This window comes from Cottoperca gobio, unplaced genomic scaffold (genome assembly GCF_900634415.1).
Source record: "Cottoperca gobio unplaced genomic scaffold, fCotGob3.1 fCotGob3_219arrow_ctg1, whole genome shotgun sequence".
NCBI lineage: Eukaryota > Metazoa > Chordata > Actinopteri > Perciformes > Bovichtidae > Cottoperca > Cottoperca gobio.
In genome coordinates this window covers 30,818-53,017 of record NW_021166852.1, presented here as the reverse complement: position 1 = coordinate 53,017, position 22,200 = coordinate 30,818, and the positions used below count along the sequence as shown (strand labels likewise).

The 22,200-nt window shown below is 39.4% G+C and overlaps 1 protein-coding gene across 2 annotated transcripts; it reads left to right on the top strand.

The window, feature by feature from the left end:
- The first annotated feature begins 1,584 nt into the window (after positions 1 to 1,584).
- LOC115004905 (synaptophysin-like) lies at positions 1,585 to 21,216 on the top strand. 2 transcript variants are annotated; one of them, XM_029426636.1, is made up of 7 exons: positions 1,585 to 1,673; positions 5,691 to 5,756; positions 9,704 to 9,828; positions 16,530 to 16,728; positions 16,803 to 16,994; positions 18,364 to 18,579; positions 21,133 to 21,216. In XM_029426636.1, the coding sequence occupies exons 1-7, from the start codon at positions 1,656 to 1,658 to the stop codon at positions 21,199 to 21,201; spliced, it is 885 nt and encodes a 294-aa protein (XP_029282496.1). In that variant the 5' UTR covers positions 1,585 to 1,655; the 3' UTR covers positions 21,202 to 21,216. The 2 variants fall into 2 exon arrangements, with proteins under 2 accessions (XP_029282496.1, XP_029282497.1); XM_029426637.1 differs by having other exon boundaries at positions 1,656 to 1,673; positions 21,136 to 21,216.
- The last annotated feature ends 984 nt before the right edge of the window (positions 21,217 to 22,200 follow it).

The window sequence follows — 22,200 nt, the reverse complement described above, 5'->3', positions numbered from 1 at the left end:
TTATCATGTTGGAAAACTGCCCTACGGCCCAGTTTCCGAAGAGAGGGGATCATGCTCTGCTGCAGGATGTCACAGTATATATTGGAATTCATGTGTCCCTCAATGAAATGCAGCTCCCCAGTGCCGGCAGCACTCATGCAGCCCCAGACCATGATGCTGCCACCACCATGCTTGACTGTAGGCAAAACACATTTGTCTTGGTACTCCTCACCAGGGTGCCGCCACACACGCCGGACACCATCTGACCCAAACAGGTTTATTTTGGTCTCATCAGACCACAGGACATGGTTCCAGTAACTCATGTTCTTGGATTCATTGTCTTCAGCAAACTGTTTGCGGGCTTTCTTATGCATCGGTTTCAGAAGGGGCTTCTGTCTGGGGCGACGGCCATACAAACCGATTTGATGCAGTGTGCGGCGTATGGTCTGGGCACTGACAGGCTGACATCCCACTTCTGCAACCTCTGCAGCAATGCTGGAAGCACTCGCACGTCTATTTTTGGAAACCAACCTCTGGATATGACGCTGAGCACGTGGACTCAACTTCTTTGGTCGACCCTGGCGAGGCCTGTTCCGAGTGGAACCTGTCCTGGAAAACCGCTGTATGATCTTAGCCACTGTGCTGCAACTCATTTTCATGGTGTTGGCAATCTTCTTATAGCCAAGGCCATCTTTGTGAAGCGCAATAATCCTTTTTTTCAGCCGCTCAGAGAGTTCCTTGCCATGAGGTGCCATGTTGTCCAGCATTCAGAGAGAATTGTGCCCAAAACACCAAATTTAACAGCCCTGCTTATCATTTACACCTGAATCCTTGTAACACTAACGAGTCACATGACACCAGGGCGGGAAAACAACATCATTGGGCACAATTAGGACATGTTCACTATGGGGTGTACTCACTTTTGTTGCCAGCTGTTTAGACATTAACAGCTGTGTACTGAGTAATTTTCAAAGGACAATAAATCTATACTGTTATTCAAGCAGCACACTGACTACTTTAAGTTATATCAAAGTTTCAGTAGGATAATGTTATCCCCTGAAAGGATATAACAGAATATTTGCAAAAATCTAAAGGGTGTACTCACTTTTGAGATATACTGTATATATATATATATATATGTATATATATACATATATGTATATATACATATATATATATACATATATATATATGTATGTATATATATATATATATATATATATATATATGTATATATATATGTATATATATGAATGTATGCAGACCAACACCTGCAGCAATGACAAAACAACAGCAAAAGCATAACAATATAATGTGTAATAAAGTATTTTAACTTCTGATACTTCATCTAAATATATATAAATAGATTTATAGATAGATTTCCTCACACATTCATCATCATATCAGTATTATCTTTCTTTTTATTATCAATATTATTATCATCATTGTTATAATAATATTATTTGTTATTATCTTCAATATTATTAATATTGTTATTACTAACGCTTATATCTCTTCTGCTTTTGTTATTAATTATTGTCTCTGAGTTGCTGAATACAAATTCATAGTAAATCAAAAATAAATGATGCAGAAGCAGCCCCCCCCTCCAGCCCCTCCCTCCTCCTCCCCCCTCGCTCCTCCTCCATCTCGTCTCTCTGCTCTCTCCTCTCTGCAGGATGGACGTGGTGAATCAGGTACAAACACCATCTTTATGTTTTACATCTTTTTCTTCTTCGCGTTTTCTCTCTTGTCTCCGCCGTGTCGTGCTCGCTGCTCGGGGTGTGTTCGTGTTGGGTGTCGGGGCGGCCCGCCGGGGATTCGCGTCTCCCGGTGGAGCATCTGTGTCGGGCCGCAGCGCGGAGATATAGAGTGATACTGTTCATGAGTAATAACCGGAGAGTAATCTGAGTACAGATGTATTCTATATAGCAATAATATTTATACAGAATCCTGTTTCCGTCGTCATAGATGTGTAACATGTGATTATTAACGACAATAATGATGGCATTAATGATCAGATTATTATGGGATGGTCAGCTGATGTTTGACTGCAGGAGGTTTTAGGGAGGAGGATGTGGGGGTTTCAGCCCTGCGCACTGCCTGCAGGAGAAAAAACACAAAAACACAAACATTCAACATTTCAGCTGCGTGATGACACGATCTTCCTCCTGTGTGTGAGTGTGTATGCGTGTGTGCGCTTGTGAGTGTGTGTGTAGGTGTGCTTGTGTGTTTGTGTTTGTGCGTGTGTGTGTGTGTGTGTGTGTCTGTGCATGTGCGTGTGCTTGTGTGTGTGCATGTGCGTGTGCTTGCGTGTGCATGTGCGTGTGCTTGTGTGTGTGTGTGTGTGTAAAATGGCAGCTAGATGAGGATTTCCTCTGTGCTGCTGATGTTGTTGTTGCGGGTCTACAGATTCTCTGTTTCTCAGCCGCCTTATTTCACCCGGTTCTACCCGGGTTCACCTGCTCCTCCTCAGCTGCACCGTGAGATGGAGACGGACAGAAAAAACTGCGCTAAAGATTCCTCAAATACTACAGTATTACTGCAATATATTACTATAATATTACTGCAATATATTACTATAATATTACTGCAATATACTATTATAATATTACTGCAGTATACTACTATAATATTACTGCAATATATTACTATAATATTACTGCAATATATTACTATAATATTACTGCAATATACTATTATAATATTACTGCAGTATACTACTATAATATTACTGCAATATATTTCTATAATATTACTGCAATATATTACTATAATATTACTGCAATATATTACTATAATATTACTGCAATATACTACTATAATATTACTGCAATATACTACTATAATATACTGCAATATATTACTATAATATTACTGCAATATACTACTATAATATTACTGCAATATACTACTATAATATTACTGCAATATATTACTATAATATTACTGCAATATACTACTATATATTACTGCAATATACTACTATAATATTACTGCATATATTACTATAATATTACTGCAATATATACTACTATAATATTACTGCAATATACTACTATAATATTACTGCAATATATTACTATAATATTACTGCAATATATTACTATAATATTACTGCAATATACTACTATAATATTACTGCAATATATTACTATAATATTACTGCAATATATTACTATAATATTACTGCAATATATTACATATATATTACTGCAATATATTACTATAATATTACTGCAATATATTACTATAATATTACTGCAATATACTACTATAATATTACTGCAATATATTACAATAATATTACTGCAATATATTACTATAATATTACTGCAATATATTACTATAATATTACTGCAATATATTACTATAATATTACTACAATATATTACTATAATATTACGGCAATATATTACTATAATATTACTGCAATATATTACTATAATATTACTGCAATATACTACTATAATATTACTGCAATATACTACTATAATATTACTGCAATATATTACTATAATATTACTGCAATATATTACTATAATATTACTGCAATATATTACTATAATATTACTGCAATATACTACTATAATATTACTGCAATATACTACTACAATATTACTACAATATACTACTATAATATTACTGCAATATACTACTATAATATTACTGCAATATACTACTATAATATTACTGCAATATACTACTATAATATTACTGCAATATATTACAATAATATTACTGCAATATATTACTATAATATTACTGCAATATATTACTATAATATTACTGCAATATACTACTATAATATTACTGCAATATACTACTATAATATTACTGCAATATATTACTATAATATTACTGCAATATATTACTATAATATTACTGCAATATATTACTATAATATTACTGCAATATACTACTATAATATTACTGCAATATACTACTACAATATTACTACAATATACTACTATAATATTACTGCAATATACTACTATAATATTACTGCAATATACTACTATAATATTACTGCAATATACTACTATAATATTACTGCAATATATTACAATAATATTACTGCAATATATTACTATAATATTACTGCAATATATTACTATAATATTACTGCAATATACTATTATAATATTACTGCAATATACTACTATAATATTACTGCAATATATTACTATAATATCACTGCAATATATTACTATAATATCACTGCAATATATTACTATAATATTACTGCAATATATTACTATAATATCACTGCAATATATTACTATAATATTACTGCAATATACTACTATAATATTACTGCAATATATTACTATAATATTACTGCAATATATTACTATAATATTACTGCAATATATTACTATAATATTACTGCAATATATTACTATAATATTACTGCAATATATTACTATAATATTACTGCAATATATACTATAATATTACTGCAATATACTACTATAATATTACTGCAATATACTACTATAATATTACTACAATATATTACTATAATATTACTGCAATATACTACTATAATATTACTGCAATATACTACTATAATATTACTGCAATATACTACTATAATATTACTGCAATATATTACTATAATATTACTGCAATATATTACTATAATATTACTGCAATATATTACTATAATATTACTGCAATATACTATTATAATATTACTGCAATATACTACTATAATATTACTACAATATATTACTATAATATTACTGCAATATACTATTATAATATTACTGCAATATACTACTATAATATTACTACAATATATTACTATAATATTACTGCAATATATTACTATAATATTACTGCAATATACTACTATAATATTACTGCAATATACTACTATAATATTACTGCAATATATTACTATAATATTACTGCAATATATTACTATAATATTACTGCAATATATTACTATAATATTACTACAATATATTACTATAATATTACGGCAATATATTACTATAATATTACTGCAATATATTACTATAATATTACTGCAATATATTACTATAATATTACTGCAATATATTACTATAATATTCCTGCAATATATTACTATAATATTACTGCAATTTACTTTGTTTTAATGGACAGTGTGATGTTTATGATATATTTACAGTTTGTGCACTGATTAGTTTATTGGCTTAGTGGAGTCTGGTTTCAGAAACAGACGTAGGAACAACAGACTGAATGTTTGTTTTATATTAAAATCATTTCCACTGACATTAACATCCTGCCGAGATCTGCTCTTTACGTTTTGAAGGAATATTCCTCGATGGAATAATAAATGTTTCCAAAATGAGTGTTTATATATATTTATATTTTGCTGCTGAATTCTTTTCAATCACTTCTCAAAACTTGTCTTTAAAAGAATAAAAATAATTAATGCTTGCGCACCATTTTATGTTCATCATTGATTTACTAATTTAATGTATTTAATTGATCAATTATTAGTATTTTTTACTATCATAGTTGTTTCTATCAGTTTTATTATTATCATTATTTGGATTGTTTTTCTCTTATATTAATGTTGAGTTTTTTATTTTGTTTTTGTGTTATTTTAACTGAGTTTATTTATTCTGTTGTGAAGCACTTTGTAACGTTGTTTTTAATAGTGTTTAAATAAATGTTATTATTATATGTTATAACATTGAGCCTCTGTGTGTCTGCAGTTGGTGGCCCAGGGTCAGTTCAGGGTGCTGAAGGTTCCTCTGGGCTTCATTAAGGCCTTACAATGGGTGAGTTCATCACAGAATAACTATATATATATATATATATATATATATATAACTACAACTGTTTTACATGTTAGACAAACTGTTGGCCAGAGACGTCCCTCTGTCTGAGGGAAATGACTGATGGAGACACATTTAAAAATATCCACAGGACAGAAAACACAGCACACTGATGTGTAAAGGTACACATTTTTTTTTAATATCAGAATCAAAATCAGAAAATAGTTTATTGATTCGCAGGGGAAATTGGATTTTGTTAAAGTTGCTCCATTTTTGAATAAAAAAAGAATATATATACATACAAAGAAAAGTTAAATACAAATTGTGGACATTGTACTAATACATAAAACAATAAATGTTCAAAATATTACAATATATACAATAGTATAATAATAATAATAATAATAATAATAATAATAATAATAATAATAATAATCCAAACATTTCAGATGAAAAAAAAGATCAGTCTTTATGCAGACGACATGTTGCTGTTCTTCCTAAACTTCTCCACAATAAACCTTCAGCTCCGGATAAACCTCACAATATTCAACATGAGCAGAAAAGCTGCTTCAAAGCAACTTCACACTGCAAGATAAAGTTAAAGTAAAGTAAAGCTACCCGAAGGAGAAATTTAGTAGTTCAAACTTTGTAAAAAATCAATCAAATTGACAATGTACTAGTGATACAAAATGTAACAAATTATAATATAAAAGTCACATGCAAGCAAAAACTAAAACTAAACTAAAATGTTTTTACTTTCACTTTTTCAAACCATTTGACCGACTTTGCGCCGCTGTAAAAGAAATTCCTTGTTTCTCACTCTTCAGTTTTATAACATCTGTTGTTTAATCTTAACAAGTTAAGTCTTCTTTCTTTACACAGTACGAACAACTTAAACACTCATCAGTCTAAATACAATGGGACTTTCCTTTTAATTTTATGGCCCAAAATTGTTTGTAGTTTTGTTAGTTAACTACGTAAAACTTGGCAAAAAAGTAATTCAGCTACTTGAATCAATAGAATCAGAATCAGAATCCGGTTTATTGTCAAGTACGTTGTGTATTATGGTGTATACATAAACACAGAAAGAGACATTTAAATGTAAAATGTAAAATAAGAGCAAATATTTTGAAAAAGGGAGAAATATTATAAAAAAAACTATTATAAAATCAAAGAATGTGTACAAGAAAGATAAATATACAAAAACCGAAATACAATAAGAATTTCTGGAAAAAATGCAATATGAATGAACAAACCCCAATTCCAATGAAGTTGGGACGTTGTGTAAAACGTAAATAAAAACAGAATACAATGACTTGCAAATCCTTTTCGACCTATATTCAATTGAATACACTACAAAGACAAGATATTTAATGTTCAAACTGATAAACTTTATGTTTTCTTTGCAAATATTCACTCATTTTGAATTTGATGCCTGCAACACGTTCCAAAAAAGCTGGGACAGAAGCATGTCTACCACTGTGTTACATCACCTTTCCTTTTAACAACACTCAATAAACATTTGGGAACTGAGGACACTAATTGTTTAAGCTTTGTAGGTGGAATTCTTTCCCATTCTTGCTTGATGTAAGACTTCAGTTGCTCAACAGTCCGGGGTCTCCGTTGCCGTATTTTGCGCTTCATAATGCGCCACACATTTTCAATTGGAGACAGGTCTGGACTGCAGGCAGGCCAGTCTAGTACCCGCACTCTTTCACTACGAAGCCACGCTGTTGTAACACGTGCAGAATGGGGCATGGCATTGTCTTGCTGAAATAAGCAGGGACGTCCCTGAAAAAGACGTCGCTTGGATCAGAATCAGAATTAGAATCAGAATTTGGTTTATTGCCAAGCAGGTTTTCACATACAAGGAATTTGCTTTGGTGTGTAAAGGTGCAAACATAAACACAGTAGAAGAAATTAAAAATTAAAAATAAGAGCAAATACAGAAGAATATAAATATAGAAAAAAGAATGTACAGAATGTAATGAAAAATATGTACAGTATAATTAAATTACAATTAAAAGGGTTGTAAAATACTCAGAGGAATGTGCAAAGGTTCCCACATACGGAGGATGAGGTAGAGTTTGTAGGGTACAGATGTGTGATCACAAATGACAGGAGGGAGGGAGAGACAGTGTCAGTGGGGGTCTCTGGCCTTGTTGATGAGGTCAACTGCAGAGAGGAAGAAGCTGTTCATATGGCGTGAGGTTTTGGTCCTGATAGACCGCAGCCTCCTTCCGAATGGAAGTGACTCAGAAAGTCTTTGTCCAGGGTGGGAGGGGTCTGCTGCAACCTTACCTGCACGCTTCCGGGTCCTGGAGGCGTGCAGGTCCTGGAGGGATGGCAGATTGCAGCTGATCACCTTCTCCGCAGAGCGAATGACACGCTGCAGTCCCAGTCCCTTGTCCCGGTCAGTGGCAGCAGCGTACCAGATGGTGATGGAGGAGGTGAGGATGGATTCGATGATGGCAGTGTAGAAGTGCACCATCATCGTCTTTGGCAGGTTGAAGTTCCTCAACTGCCGCAGGAAGTACATCCTCTGCTGTGCTGCTGATGTTCAGCTCCCACTTCAGGTCCTGGGCGATGATGGTGCCCTGGAAGCGTAAGGACTCCACAGAGTCCACAGGGGAGCCACGCAGGGTGATTGGGGCAGGTGTGACTGGGCTCTTCCTGAAGTCCACTATCATCTCCACTGTCTTTAGAGCGTTGAGCTCCAAGTGGTTCACACTGCAACAGGTCACCAGTCGGTCAATCTTCCATCTGTAGACCGACTCATCCCCACCAGAGATGAGTCCGATGAGGGTGGTGCCGTCCGCAAACTTCAGGAGCTTGACAGATTGGTGACTGGAGGTGCAGCTGTTGGTGTACAAGGAGAAGAGCAGAGGAGAAAGAACGCAGCCTTGGGGGGATCCGGTGCTGATGGTTCTGAAGTCAGAGACATGTTTCCCCAGCTTCACGTGCTGTCTCCTGTCAGACAGGAAGTATGTGATCCACCTGCAGGTGGAGTCAGGCACGCTCAGCTGGGAGAGCTTGTCTTGTAGCAGAGCTGGGATGATGGTGTTGAAGGCGAAGCTGAAGTCCTCAAACAGGATCCAACAGGATGGCAGCATATGTTGCTCCAAAACCTGTATGTACCTTTCAGCATTAATGGTGCCTTCACAGATGTGCAAAAACCCATGCCATGGGCACTAACACCCCCCCATACCATCACAGATGCTGGCTTTTGAACTTTGCGCTGATAACAATCTGGATGGTCCTTTTCCCCTTTAGCGTGGAGGACACGACGTCCATGATTTTCAAAAACAATTTGAAATGTGGACTCATCAGACCACAGCACACTTTTCCACTTTGCGTCAGTCCATCTCAGATGTCACGAATTAATATTTAATTTGGTTAAAAAATATTTTTTACTCTCTCTCCTGTCATGGTGTCATCAGTCCTGTGTTGTATATGTAGTGAGACAGAGACATGTGTAATGTTCCTGAAGGTAACGTTTCCTCTCTCACCTGTCATGGTGTCATCAGTCCTGTGTTGTATATGTAGTGAGACAGAGACATGTGTGATGTCCCTGAAGGTAACGTTTCCTCTCTCTCCTGTCATGGTGTCATCAGTCCTGTGTTGTATATGTAGTGAGACAGAGACATGTGTAATGTCCCTGAAGGTAACGTTTCCTCTCTCACCTGTCATGGTGTCATCAGTTCTGTGTTGTATATGTAGTGAGACAGAGACATGTGTAATGTCCCTGAAGGTAACGTTTCCTCTCTCTCCTGTCATGGCGTCGTCTCCCCTTTGAGCAGCGTCAGTGTTGTGTTTGTAGCCAGAAGCTTCATAAGCTGACCGTTTATCCAGTTTTAAGACACTTTGTACATCTTGGTGTTTTTAAGCATTTAAAGCATAACATACACGTTTACCTTGATAAGATAAAATGCATTTCTTCCTCTTTCCAGTTTTTCGCCATCTTTGCCTTCTCCACCTGTGGCAGTTATTCTGGGATGTTCCAGATGGCGGTGGAGTGTAAGAACCGGACAGACAGCGACCTGAGTATAGAGGTCGAGTTTGAGTATCCATTCAGGTCGGTACAGCACTCTGATAATCTCAATCCAACTTTGTTTATACAGCCCAATATCACAAATTACAATTACCAAATCAGATGAGGAGTCAGTAACATTTAGGGACCATGAAAGCTTACAGAGAGAGAGAGAGAGAGAGAGAGAGAGAGAGAGAGGAGATTTAAAAAAAACAAACACTTTATTTACATATTTTTCATTTGTACAAATTCTTATCAAATAAAGTGCTTAAAACAAAGAATACAAATATACACATTTAACCCTTTATCATCACAAAACAAAAATCATAAAAAATTATTTTTGTATCACTACCCTTCTATGGCACAACATGGGTCAAAAATGACTCGCATCGACCCACAAAGCCACCTCGTGTGAGTGTCTCCCCGCCACACCCCTGGAAATCAACTCATTCCATCAGTCAATATTCCAATCATTCATCAAATATCCCGTTCTCGATCACCACAAATCACTACCCTCCCTCCCCCCCTTCAATCCACGGACCAGAACAGTTCCCGCACCACCACACCAGGTCCACACACACAGCCCAAAAAATGACCCATGTGCTCCCAGTTCGACAAAAATGAAAAAAAAATACACAGCACAACAACAACACCATCAAAAACAATTATCCCAGCAGCGATCCGAACCAAACAATACATCTAACATCTGAAACCTCCACTAGTCCCCCCACCCATCCACACACACCAGCCATCACCAGCCGAATGATGCATGCTATGTGCGAGTGTGACACAGCGACAAGCAAAGATCCCAAACGTCAAATGCACCACCCGATCCAAATCACTGCCAAAACAACTATCCCAAACAATATCATTATCATAGCACGTCCTCTCTCCACCTCCATCACACCCGGCCCTCACGAGCCACCCCGACCCACGTGTGCTAACCCGATGCAGCAACACAAAAACCATTCCAAGAAGGGGAAAAAGGAAAACAACCAAAAACCAAAAACATTCAAATGAACAGCCGGAACACCAAATGATCAAATCAACGGATCCTCAGAAATACAGCAAAGAAACACCCAGCCGTGCACGAAACAACACCACAGGCCAAGACGGGCCACTCCCGAATCATGCCACGCCCCAGAACAGGGGTTTGCATAGGCTTGTGTTTAAAAGGGCTAACAGAAAAATAATAAAAAACTATCCAATAAAAACTTGTGCAAAGTGTAATTCGTCATCACTGACAGAACAGATAATATTTTTAAAACACCAACTTTGTTTAAAAGTGTCTATGTCTCCATATGTTTATAAAACCTGAACTCAAGCCAGAGTCTTGCTCTAATATTAAACAGCCACACTGCTTTTGCCTCCTGCCCTTCTCTGTTTTCTACTCTGTTCTTTCTACTTATGTAGATGGCCATTTTGGCTTCTCCTGAGAGGAAGTTTAGGAGCTGCTACTTTTCTTTGTTACCTTTTGTGTAGGCAGCTCCCATGATAAAGACACTCTCAGTAAAAATAACATCAAAGAGACTAAAAAACAATGTTAAAAGAGAGAAGAAACCCGTGAGTCTCTTACACTCGTGGAAAACGTGGAAGACAGTCCCACGTAGATTACAAAACGGACAATTATTTAAAACAGCAAGATTAATAACAGAGATAAAGGCATTTGAGGCGATAGCACCATGTAAAATTCTCCACTGAAGGTTGGCAGTCCGCTTTTTGAGGGGAGGTTTGTATAAAATCCTCCACTGTGGGTCCGGTCCGCTTTCTCCACCTAGTCTATTGCTCCACACATTGGAGGGTCTGCTGCACAGGCCTTTTCCGTTGATGCTTTTTACACAGTTCGCATAGAAAGTTGTTTTGTCTGCTCTGTGCAGCGACAGTTTTGCCGCGACCGGCAGGGGGCCGGTCAGTTCTCCCAGCCCTGGGCTCAGGTAGATTTCCAGGAATGGGTCTGCTGGGTCTGGATCAGTCTTTCTCTGGCTGTATTTGATGAGGAGGCTCCTCTCCTCTCCAGAGAGTCTCTGGCTCCAGAGCGGCGGGATCCTTTGAGCCATCCGGACAGAGGTTAGACCCAGCAGAGAGCCCAGGGCCCGGGCATCGTTCAGCGCCGGCCCCACTGCATCCACCAGCTGTTGCAAGCACAGGGTCCTTGACCTGCACAGCGCCACCATCAGGCCGGGTGTGTTGCTGCTGCTGATGTCCAGTCTGGCCCTGTGAATTAGAGGCTTCATCAACAACCAGTGCAGAGAGTCAGACTTAGGGCACCTTTTATGGTCAAAAAGGACCCAACACTTAAAAACACCCTGATAAAACAGAGGCAGATCACTTACCCTTAACAATTTTGAATCAGTTAAAAACAGAGCAGTATCCAGCCCCAGCTTACTCACGCGTCTGAGGATACAGGTGGCCACGTTTCTCCACACCAAATCAGCCGGACCGGTAAGATATTTCTGTAAAAACTGCAGTCTAAAAGTGGCTGTTCGGCTTGCCAGGTGGACTAGGCCCTATCCCCCCTCCTCTCTGGATAAATACAGCACACCTTGTGGCACCCAGTGTAGACCATCCCAAAAACAATCTACCATTTATTTCTGTATTTTAGCTAAAAGGCCTGAGTGAGGGTCCACACAGGTCAGACGGTGCCACAGTTGGGACGCCACAAGGTTGTTTAAAACTAAAACCCTACCTTTAAAAGACATCTGAGGGAGCAGCCATTTCCATTTGGAAATCTTTCCCTCAATCTTTTCAGTGATATTCTCCCAGTTCTTCTGGACTATATTTTCTTTTCCCAAAAACACACCTAGATATTTTATTCCATCTTTTCTCCAGGTGAGGCTCTGGAGAAGAACTGGGAGACCGCCACGCCACTCGACAGTGAGGGCTTCACTTTTCTTCCAATTTATCCTGGCTGCCGATGCCGGGCTAAAATCTTTTACAATATTGGTTTAAATATCTGGTTCCTTCTGGCTTCCGATGACAACAATGACATCATCCGCATAAGCTGATAAAACAATGCTGCTACTAAGACCAGGTAAAAGCAGACCCTGTAGGTTGCAGCGTATTTTTCTGAGAAGAGGTTCAAGGGAGAGCATTCCTGACAGAGCACAGCTCTGCCGGACCCCTCTACACACTCTAAAAGGATCCACACAGACTACCATTGAACTTCACCACACTCTCAACTTCACTGCACAACACCTTGATTTTAGCTATGAATCCAGGGCTGAACTCAAACTTCTCCATCACTTTCCAGAGGAATATGTGTTCAACCCGGTCAAAAGCCTTTTCCTGATCTAGAGAAATCAGACCAATATTAATGCCCAATGAGCTGGCGACCTCCAAAACATCCCAAATTAATTAGACATTGTCTACCATGGACCTGCCGGGCACACAGTAGGTCTGGTCCCGGTATATGACCTGACCCCCCCCCCCCCCCCAGCCTGGTGGCCAGGGACTTGGACAGAAGCTTGTAATCCACACACACAGCAAAGACACAGGACGCCAATTACCGATGTCCTGCGGGTTTCCCTTCTTAGGCAGAAGTGTTATTATGGCTGTGCGGCAGGACATCGGCATGGAACAAGAGGCCAGGCTTTCATTAAAAACATCTAAAAGATCATTTGCTAAAATGTCCCAGAAGGCTTTAAAAAACTCGACTGAGAGGCTGTCGATGCCAGGAGCTCGGCGTCCCTGCAAGCCCTGTAAAGCTACCTGCAGCTCCCACACAGTCAACGGCCCCTCTAGCTGTGAGTTGGTCTCCTCTGAGACCTGAGGTAGTGCATCACAGAACCCTCCGAGGAGTGTTTCATCTCCCTCATACTCATTGGAGTAGAGGGAAGAATAAAAACGCACAGCTCGCCTTCTTATCTGGCTTGGTTTCGTTATTTCATGCCCTGTGTCTGAGAGAAGTGAGTGGATTACCCTCTTCTGTCCATTATTTTTCTCCAGACCGAAGAAGAAGCTAGAGGGAGCATCCATCTCGGTGGCGTTTTGAAACCGGGACCGGACCAGTGCACCCTGTACTTTAACGTCGAGCAGGTTGGCTAATGCCATTGTCTTAACTTTGAGGATTTCAATATTTCCTCGATCTCCTGTGGATGCACTGATTTTACCTTTTATTATATCACCCTCCAGGTCTTTCATAGATCTGGTGATGTCTTGTGTGACATTGAGGGTGTGCTATTGACAAACCATTTTTATTTCAGTCTTACCATGGTCCCACCACTGCCTAAGACTGCTAAAATCACTCTTACTCTGTCTAAAAACACTAAATAAGGACCTATCTAAAATGAGTTCAAATGTCAATATCCACTTATTGGCTTAACCTTTCTAATAAAAACATTACATAAAAGCAAAGAATGATTTGTAAAACCAGCCGGGATAATGCTGCACGTTTTAAAAATATTAAAATGACCTGGCTGAGGAAATCATATTCTCCCTAATGTGAGACCATGTATATTATCCATCATCTGCAAGCATCATTCATCATCCATCCACCAGACCATGGGAGTGGACCAGCTGCCTCAGAGCATTCTGGGACGCTGGATGCTCTGCTTTGGCTTAATTCTCCTACGTTTAGTAGCAAGCTTTTGCTGTCTTCAGTGATGCTGCTGCCTCTTCCTCCTCCATCTCCGCTTCCTCTACCTGCTCACTCCATGTAACCCTTTCTTTTTCTGCTATCTTTACCTGCACCTCTCCTGTCACCTCTGCCTGCTCTCCTCCCAAACCACCTTCCTCCTCTACCTGCACCTCTTCTCCCTCCTTGTTATTTTCGACCTCACTTCCTCCTACTTCACCTAGAATATATTGGTCATTTTTTCCCCCATTATTTTTCCCCACACCACTTAAATTAACACCACACACCTCGTGTGCCAGGTCGGACAACCGGAGCGGCCGGTGGAGATCCCCCGCAGAAGCCGCCGCCCCTCCAGGACCAGATGGAGCTGTGTCCCCGCGCCTCGGACAGGCTCTTGCGGTGTGTCCCTCCTCTCCGCAACCAAAACATTTCATGCCCGATGCGGTGGCAAAAGTCACATAATCATAATCATCTACTCTAATATGGAAGCGGAGGTTGAGCTCCACATCCCGGTTATTAAGTATCATATATACCTGTCTATGGTGAGACACTACATGTTTAAGTAACTGAGACTTACATCCAGACAGAATATCTTTCACCGGAGAAACAACTTTTCCGTGTCTGGACAGCTCTCTGCTGAGAAACTCATCGGTTATGAACGGAGGGACGTTAGAAATAACAACTTTGGTTGCGGGTTGCGTGAGAGGCATTATCTGCACAAACAAATCGTTCACCACGATACCTTTCTCAATGACGCGGTTCACCTTCTCTAGCTGGTCCAGGAAAATGACAACAGCGCCGTTCATCCGTGCCAGTGATCTAATACTGCTGTATCCGACCTTATCCCTCACAGCTAAACCAATATCCTCCACGCTACATGGGAAACCGGCAGAAATCTTAATGCCGTCCTTCCTCGTAAGCTTGGAGAATTCTTCATTTACCATGGCGTCTGACGTCGACCGGCGAGACACCGGCAAGAGAAAACCCCGCACACACCTCAAACACCACACCCAAACGCACCGAAAATCAACTATACCAAACTATCACCAGTAAAATTAAGTTAAATTAACACCCATTATTAACTTATTATTATTTTTTAAGAATTAAAAAAAAGAATCAAAAGCACAAGCTCAGACAAACTCCCAGCATGCACTGAGAGAGTGCGAGAGAGAGAGAGAGAGAGATGAGAGAGAGAGAGAGAGAGAGAGAACAGAGGAGCGAGGAGAGAGAGAGACAGAGGAGAAGAGAGAGAACAGAGGAGAGAGAGAACAGAGGAATAGAATAGAGAAGAGTATAGAGAGAGAATAGAAGAGATAGATGACGAAGATCTTCTGATATCTAGCATCTATATATCGATCTCTCCCCTGCTTCTCTATCCTCCTCGCTCACCTCTCCTTCCCTCTCTCTCTCTCTCTCTTCTCTCTTTCCTCTCTCTTTCTCTCTTCCTCTCTCTTGCTCTTCTCTCTCTCTCTCTCTTCTCTCTCTCTCTCTCTCTCTTCTCTCTCTCTTCTCTTTCTCTCTCTCCCTCCCCTCCCCCTCTCTTCTTCTCTCTCCTTCTCTCTCTCTCTTCTCTCTCTCTTCTCTCTCTTCTCTTCTCTCTTGTTCTTCTTCTTGTTATAAATTATGACTATTTTTTTAATCTTATTTTTACTATTTTATCAAGTGCGTTTTATTTTCAAACTTATTTTCAATTAATTATAGCATTCTATCCCTGTTTTTATGTTCATTATTTGTGTATTTTGTGCTCAATTTCTTGTGTGAAAGGTGCTATATTATTAAAGTTTATTATTATTATGCCATCTGATATTTAGAGTTTGTTGATCGAGACAAAAAAGGGTCAAAAGGACTTCTGTGACCAAAGATGATGACATTGAACCTGTGAAATAACAAAACAAAAACAAAAAGAGATGCAGTTTGTCCTGAGGCCGCATTAAGCTAACGAGCTAACCCTCTTCGGTGGCCCGTCATGGACATTTCAGGCCGAGCTGGTCAGGCTCAGTTCTTATCTTATTTAATATTCTCATCTTATCTTAACATATCTCTTCATCTTACTACGTAGATTTAGAAGTCTTTGTGTAAACTATAATATATATTCACTTTATTTTAAAACAGAAAAGCCGTGGTCACGTCACCGGCTCGTAATTTGTTCATAAACTTCCCGTCCCTATCTCAGACTCCACCAGGTGTATTTCGACGCCCCCACCTGTAAGTTCGGGGACACAGAGCGCCTCTTTCTTGTTGGCGACTATTCCTCCTCGGCCGAGTTCTTCGTCACCATTGGCGTCTTTGCCTTCCTCTACGCCACGGCGGCTCTCAGCATCTACGTCTTCTTTTTCGAGAAGTACAAGGAGAACAACAAGGGTCCGCTGATCGTAAGTCCACGAGAGGACGCCGCCGCCGCCGACCTCTGGGAAACGTCTCTATAACTGTGTTTGTGTGTGTGTAGGACCTGGGTGTGACCGCAGTATTTGCCTTCATGTGGCTCGTGAGTTCGGCGGCCTGGGCTAAAGGTCTGTCTGACGTGAAGACGGCGACTGACCCGAACAAAGTGATCACGCTGATCGCTGCCTGCGACGCTGAGGGGAACCAGTGCCGTGAAGTCCACGACCCGGTCATGTCTGGACTCAACACCTCCGTGGTAAGACCTCCAGTGAGCCCGACGACCAAAAATATCTTAAATAAAGTTAAAAAGAGGAAAAATCTTCCTGTTACAGAATCCCTAAACTCACGGCTGTGTCCTACCTCATAGAGAGTTTAAATTCATAATAACTTCATCAATCTTAACTATACCTGGCGAGGTTAGGGACAAGTCATAACTGAACATAGCATGTAGCACGTCCATCAAATTCAAAAGTAACCCCCTTGGCAATCCATATATACTCACTAATATTTGTCATCACACGGTTTGAGTTTCAGCCATTATATTTCAGCGTTCATGTCACAGAGACACCAGTTAGTGTTTAGCACAGGCTGCATGTCGTCCTGACAGTCACAACGCTTCTATAGGAGCTACGATCCTGTCCTACCCTAAGAGAGGCAGCGTTTCTGTGGATAGTTGTGGTGACACCAGAGTTTCAGCACCAACACCAAACTTATACCTTTATGTACCTTACTTTGAGAAATATGAACATGTTTTTTCTACAAATTGTTCAAAAAGAAAGAAAAACATCTGGAATCATAAACACCTCCACGTGTCATCAGGGGCCAAACAGACCAGTTTATACATTTACAAACTTTACTAGGTGTCCTTCAGGATAATCACATCTTAACTTATCATCTGTATTGTCAGCGTTACACATTGTTAAAAGACTTCCATCCAGAAGAACCAACCATCAGATTCCATTATAATTTACTCAAGTTGTGAGCTCCAGCTCTTCATTAAGTGTTAAGTGTTTATTTTATTTAGCAGAACTGCGTCATGCTTCAGAAGTAATAGACCCCCCCCCCCCAAACACCCGTTGAATGTCAGATTCATCGTCTGGTTTGCTGTTTCTGCGATCACATAGTTCCTGGTTTAAATCTTTATTTTACAGGTTTAGACTTTGGTCACAGTTCTTATTTGCCTGCTTGTGTTCAGACGTTTAAAATCAGAATCAAAAATCCTTTATTATAATATAAATATAACAAAATGTATTAGTCCCACAATGGGGAAATTTACCTCGTTACGGCAAAAGAATAAGAAAGTAAAGTGGCAAGTACACAATAATTAAATAGAATAAAATAGAATAAAAGTAGTATAAGTACAAAGTGGTTGATAAAAAGTTGTAAAAGTGAATATACATGGCAGTGATAATTGCACAACAGTGGTGGAACAGTCTGTTCTTGGTGTGCTGGTCTGCCAGGGGCCGTGGTGACTGTACAGTCTGAATCTGAAAACTTATTTTATTAAATGAAAAACGGGTTTTGAAGAATAATAAGTTCCTCAAAGTAAAAATAATGTTAGTATTGTAACTCAGGTATCAATATTGACTCTCTGTGTAACTGTGACCCTCCTCTTTGTCTTTCAGGCTTTTGGATTCATTAACCTGATCCTGTGGGTGGGGAACCTCTGGTTCGTCTTTAAGGAGACGGGCATCATCGCTCCCTTCATGCGACCTCCACCTCCGCAGGAGAAACCTGCTGCACCTGAAGCTTACGGCCAGCCGGGGGCGTACGAACAAGACCCGTACGCCAGCAACCAGGGGGGGTACCAACCCGAGTACAGCCAGCAGGGATACAACCAGGTGATCATAACTATACAGGATGATGTACTCATGTTGTTAGTGTACTACAGTATGTGTACTCATGTTGTTAGTGTACTGCAGTATGTGTACTCATGTTGTTAGTGTACTACAGTATGTGTACTCATGTTGTTAGTGTACTGCAGTATGTGTACTCATGTTGTTAGTGTACTGCAGTATGTGTACTCATGTTAGTGTACTGCAGTACTGTGTACTCATGTTGTTAGTGTACTGCAGTATGTGTACTCATGTCGTTAGTGTACTGCAGTATGTGTACTCATGTCGTTAGTGTACTGCAGTACTGTGTACACATGTTGTTAGTTGACTGCAGTGTGTGTATTCATGTTGTTAGTGTATTGCAGTACTGTGTACTCATAATGTTAGTGTACTGCAGTACTGTGTACTCATGTCGTTAGTGTACTGCAATACTGTGTAATCATAATGTTAGTGTACTGCAGTATGTGTACACATGTTGTTAGTGTACTGCAGTATGTGTACACATGTTGTTAGTGTACTGCAGTACTGTTTAATCATGTCGTTAGTGTACTGCAGTTTGTGTACTCACGTCGTTAGTGTACTGTAGTATGTGTACTCATGTTGTTAGTGTACTGCAGTGTGTGTTCTCATGTCGTTAGTGTATTGCAGTACTGTGTACTCATAATGTTAGTGTACTGCAGTACTGTGTACTCATGTCGTTAGTGTACTGCAATACTGTGTAATCATAATGTTAGTGTACTGCAGTATGTGTACTCATGTCGTTAGTGTACTGCAGTACTGTGTACACATGTTGTTAGTTGACTGCAGTGTGTGTATTCATGTTGTTAGTGTACTGCAGTACTGTGTACTCATGTCGTTAGTGTACTGCAGTACGTGTACTCATGTCGTTAGTGCACTGCAGTACTGTCTACTCATGTTGTTAGTGTACTGCAGTATGTGTACTCATGTCGTTAGTGTACTGCAGTATGTGTACTCATGTCGTTAGTGTACTGCAGTATGTGTACTCATGTCGTTAGTGTACTGCAGTACTGTGTACTCATGTCGTTAATGTACTGCAGTATATGTACTCATGTTGTTAGTGTACTGCAGTACTGTGTACTCACGTTGTTAGTGTACTGCAGTATTGTGTACTCATGTCATTAGTGTACTGCAGTACTGTTTACTCATGCCGTTAGTGTACTGCAGTACTGTGTAATCATGTTGTTAGTGTACTGCAGTATGTGTACACATGTTGTTAGTGTACTGCAGTATGTGTACACATGTTGTTAGTGTACTGCAGTACTGTTTAATCATGTCGTTAGTGTACTGCAGTACTGTGTATTCATGTCGTTAGTGTACTGCAGTTTGTGTACTCACGTCGTTAGTGTACTGTAGTATGTGTACTCATGTTGTTAGTGTACTGCAGTGTGTGTTCTTATGTCGTTAGTGTATTGCAGTACTGTGTACTCATAATGTTAGTGTACTGCAGTACTGTGTACTCATGTCGTTAGTGTACTGCAATACTGTGTAATCATAATGTTAGTGTACTGCAGTATTGTGTACTCATGTCGTTAGTGTACTGCAGTACTGTGTACTCATGTTGTTAGTGTACTGCAGTATGTGTACTCATGTCGTTAGTGTACTGCAGTACTGTGTACTCATGTCGTTAGTGTACTGCAGTATTGTGTACTCATGCCATTAGTGTACTGCAGTACTGTGTAATCATGTTGTTAGTGTACTGCAGTATGTGTACACATGTTGTTAGTGTACTGCAGTATGTGTACACATGTTGTTAGTGTACTGCAGTACTGTTTAATCATGTCGTTAGTGTACTGCAGTACTGTTTAATCATGTCGTTAGTGTACTGCAGTACTGTGTATTCATGTCGTTAGTGTACTGCAGTTTGTGTACTCACGTCGTTAGTGTACTGCAGTATGTGTACTGCAGTATGTGTACTCATGTCGTTAGTGTACTGCAGTACGTGTACTCACGTCGTTAGTGTACTGTAGTATGTGTACTCATGTTGTTAGTGTACTGCAGTGTGTGTTCTCATGTCGTTAGTGTACTGCAGTACTGTGTACTCATGTCGTTAGTGTACTGCAATACTGTGTAATCATAATGTTAGTGTACTGCAGTACTGTTTAATCATGTCGTTAGTGTACTGCAGTATGTGTAATCATGTTGTTAGTGTACTGCAGTATGTGTACTCATGTTGTTAGTGTATTGCAGTACTGTGTACTCATATTGTTAGTGCACTGCAGTACTGTGTAATCATGTCGTTAGTGTACTGCAGTACTGTGTAATCATGTCTTTAGTGTACTGCAGTACTGTGTAATCATGTTGTTAGTGTACTGCAATATTGTGTACTCATGTCGTTAGTGTACTGCTGTACTGTGTAATCATGCTGTTAGTGTACTGCAGTATGTGTACTCATGTTGTTAGTGTACTGCAGTATGTGTACTCATGTTGTTAGTGTACTGCAGTATGTGTACTCATAATGTTAGTGTACTGCAGTACTGTGTACTCATAATGTTAGTGTACTGCAGTATGTGTACTCATGTTGTTGTTTGATGTCTCCAGCAGGATCCAGAGTTTGGGCAGGGCTACGGCCAGCAGGGGGCGCCCACCTCCTTCTCTAATCAGATGTGAGCGGACAGGAAGCAGGTGAGTCACTCATGAATGAACTGAATGAACTTTCTTTATCTTCATGTTCAGACTCAGAGCAGCTGTGAATGTGTGTGTGTGTGTGTGTGTGTGTGTGTGTGCATGTGTGCAGTGTGTGTGTGTGTGTGTGTGTGTGTGTGTGTGTGTGTGTGTGTGTCACAGCTGATCTCCTCTGACCAGGTTTATCTTTTACTCTGAGTTTGTCTTTCCTTCACAGAAAATGTCGGAGTGAACCAACAGTGGGTCGCCTGCAACCTACCCACAATGCAACACTCTTGTCTGTCTGCAAAGTTAACGGGTGGTGGGGGGGTTAAAAGAGGGGGGGGGGTTTAGATGTTCACTATAATGAATCGATGTGTAAATGATAAAAAAGAGTTATAGATAAACTTCTGAGTGATGATGTTGATAAGAGTTATTCATATTAAATAATCTGTGGAGAGAATGTATGTTTGTGTTGTATAGATATCACTTTGAACAGATAATATATAGATCAGCTGTTTCATGTTTCCTATTAAACCAATGACCTGCCCCGCCCCTCGCTGTATGCCCCGCCCCTGGATCTACACCAGCCAATCACGACGGAGCAGTGCAGACCGGGTTCACACCGATCAAATCACAACATCACTTCCCAGCTGTTCAACGTTTGTCTTGCTGCATGTAAATATCAACACAGGAAGTGATGTTGCTCAGTGAGCCCAGTCTGGACGCCCGCTCGTGGTGACGGCGGCTGGACACTGGATCCAAAATGGCTCCTCGTCATTACAGTTTGCACTGTTTGTGTGTTTGATTAACATTCCTGCTGCAGAGACTGTGGAGGAGCGCTTGCTGCACAAACGTCCGTCTGAATACCATTAGTAATATTATTAATTATTACAACTATTATCATCATGAATTGTTTTTTATTATTAATGACTATTATTATTATTATTATTATTATTATTATTATTATTATTAATTATCATTATTATTTATTGTTATTATTTT

What these genes read in the sequence shown, in the direction of transcription:
- LOC115004905 (XM_029426636.1), top strand. An exon ending in TCATTAAGGCCTTACAATGG is followed by an intron (nt 5,757 to 9,703) that starts GTGAGTTCATCA and finishes TCCTCTTTCCAG; the next exon opens with TTTTTCGCCATCTTTGCCTT. An exon ending in GCCAGCAGGGATACAACCAG is followed by an intron (nt 18,580 to 21,132) that starts GTGATCATAACT and finishes TGATGTCTCCAG; the next exon opens with CAGGATCCAGAGTTTGGGCA.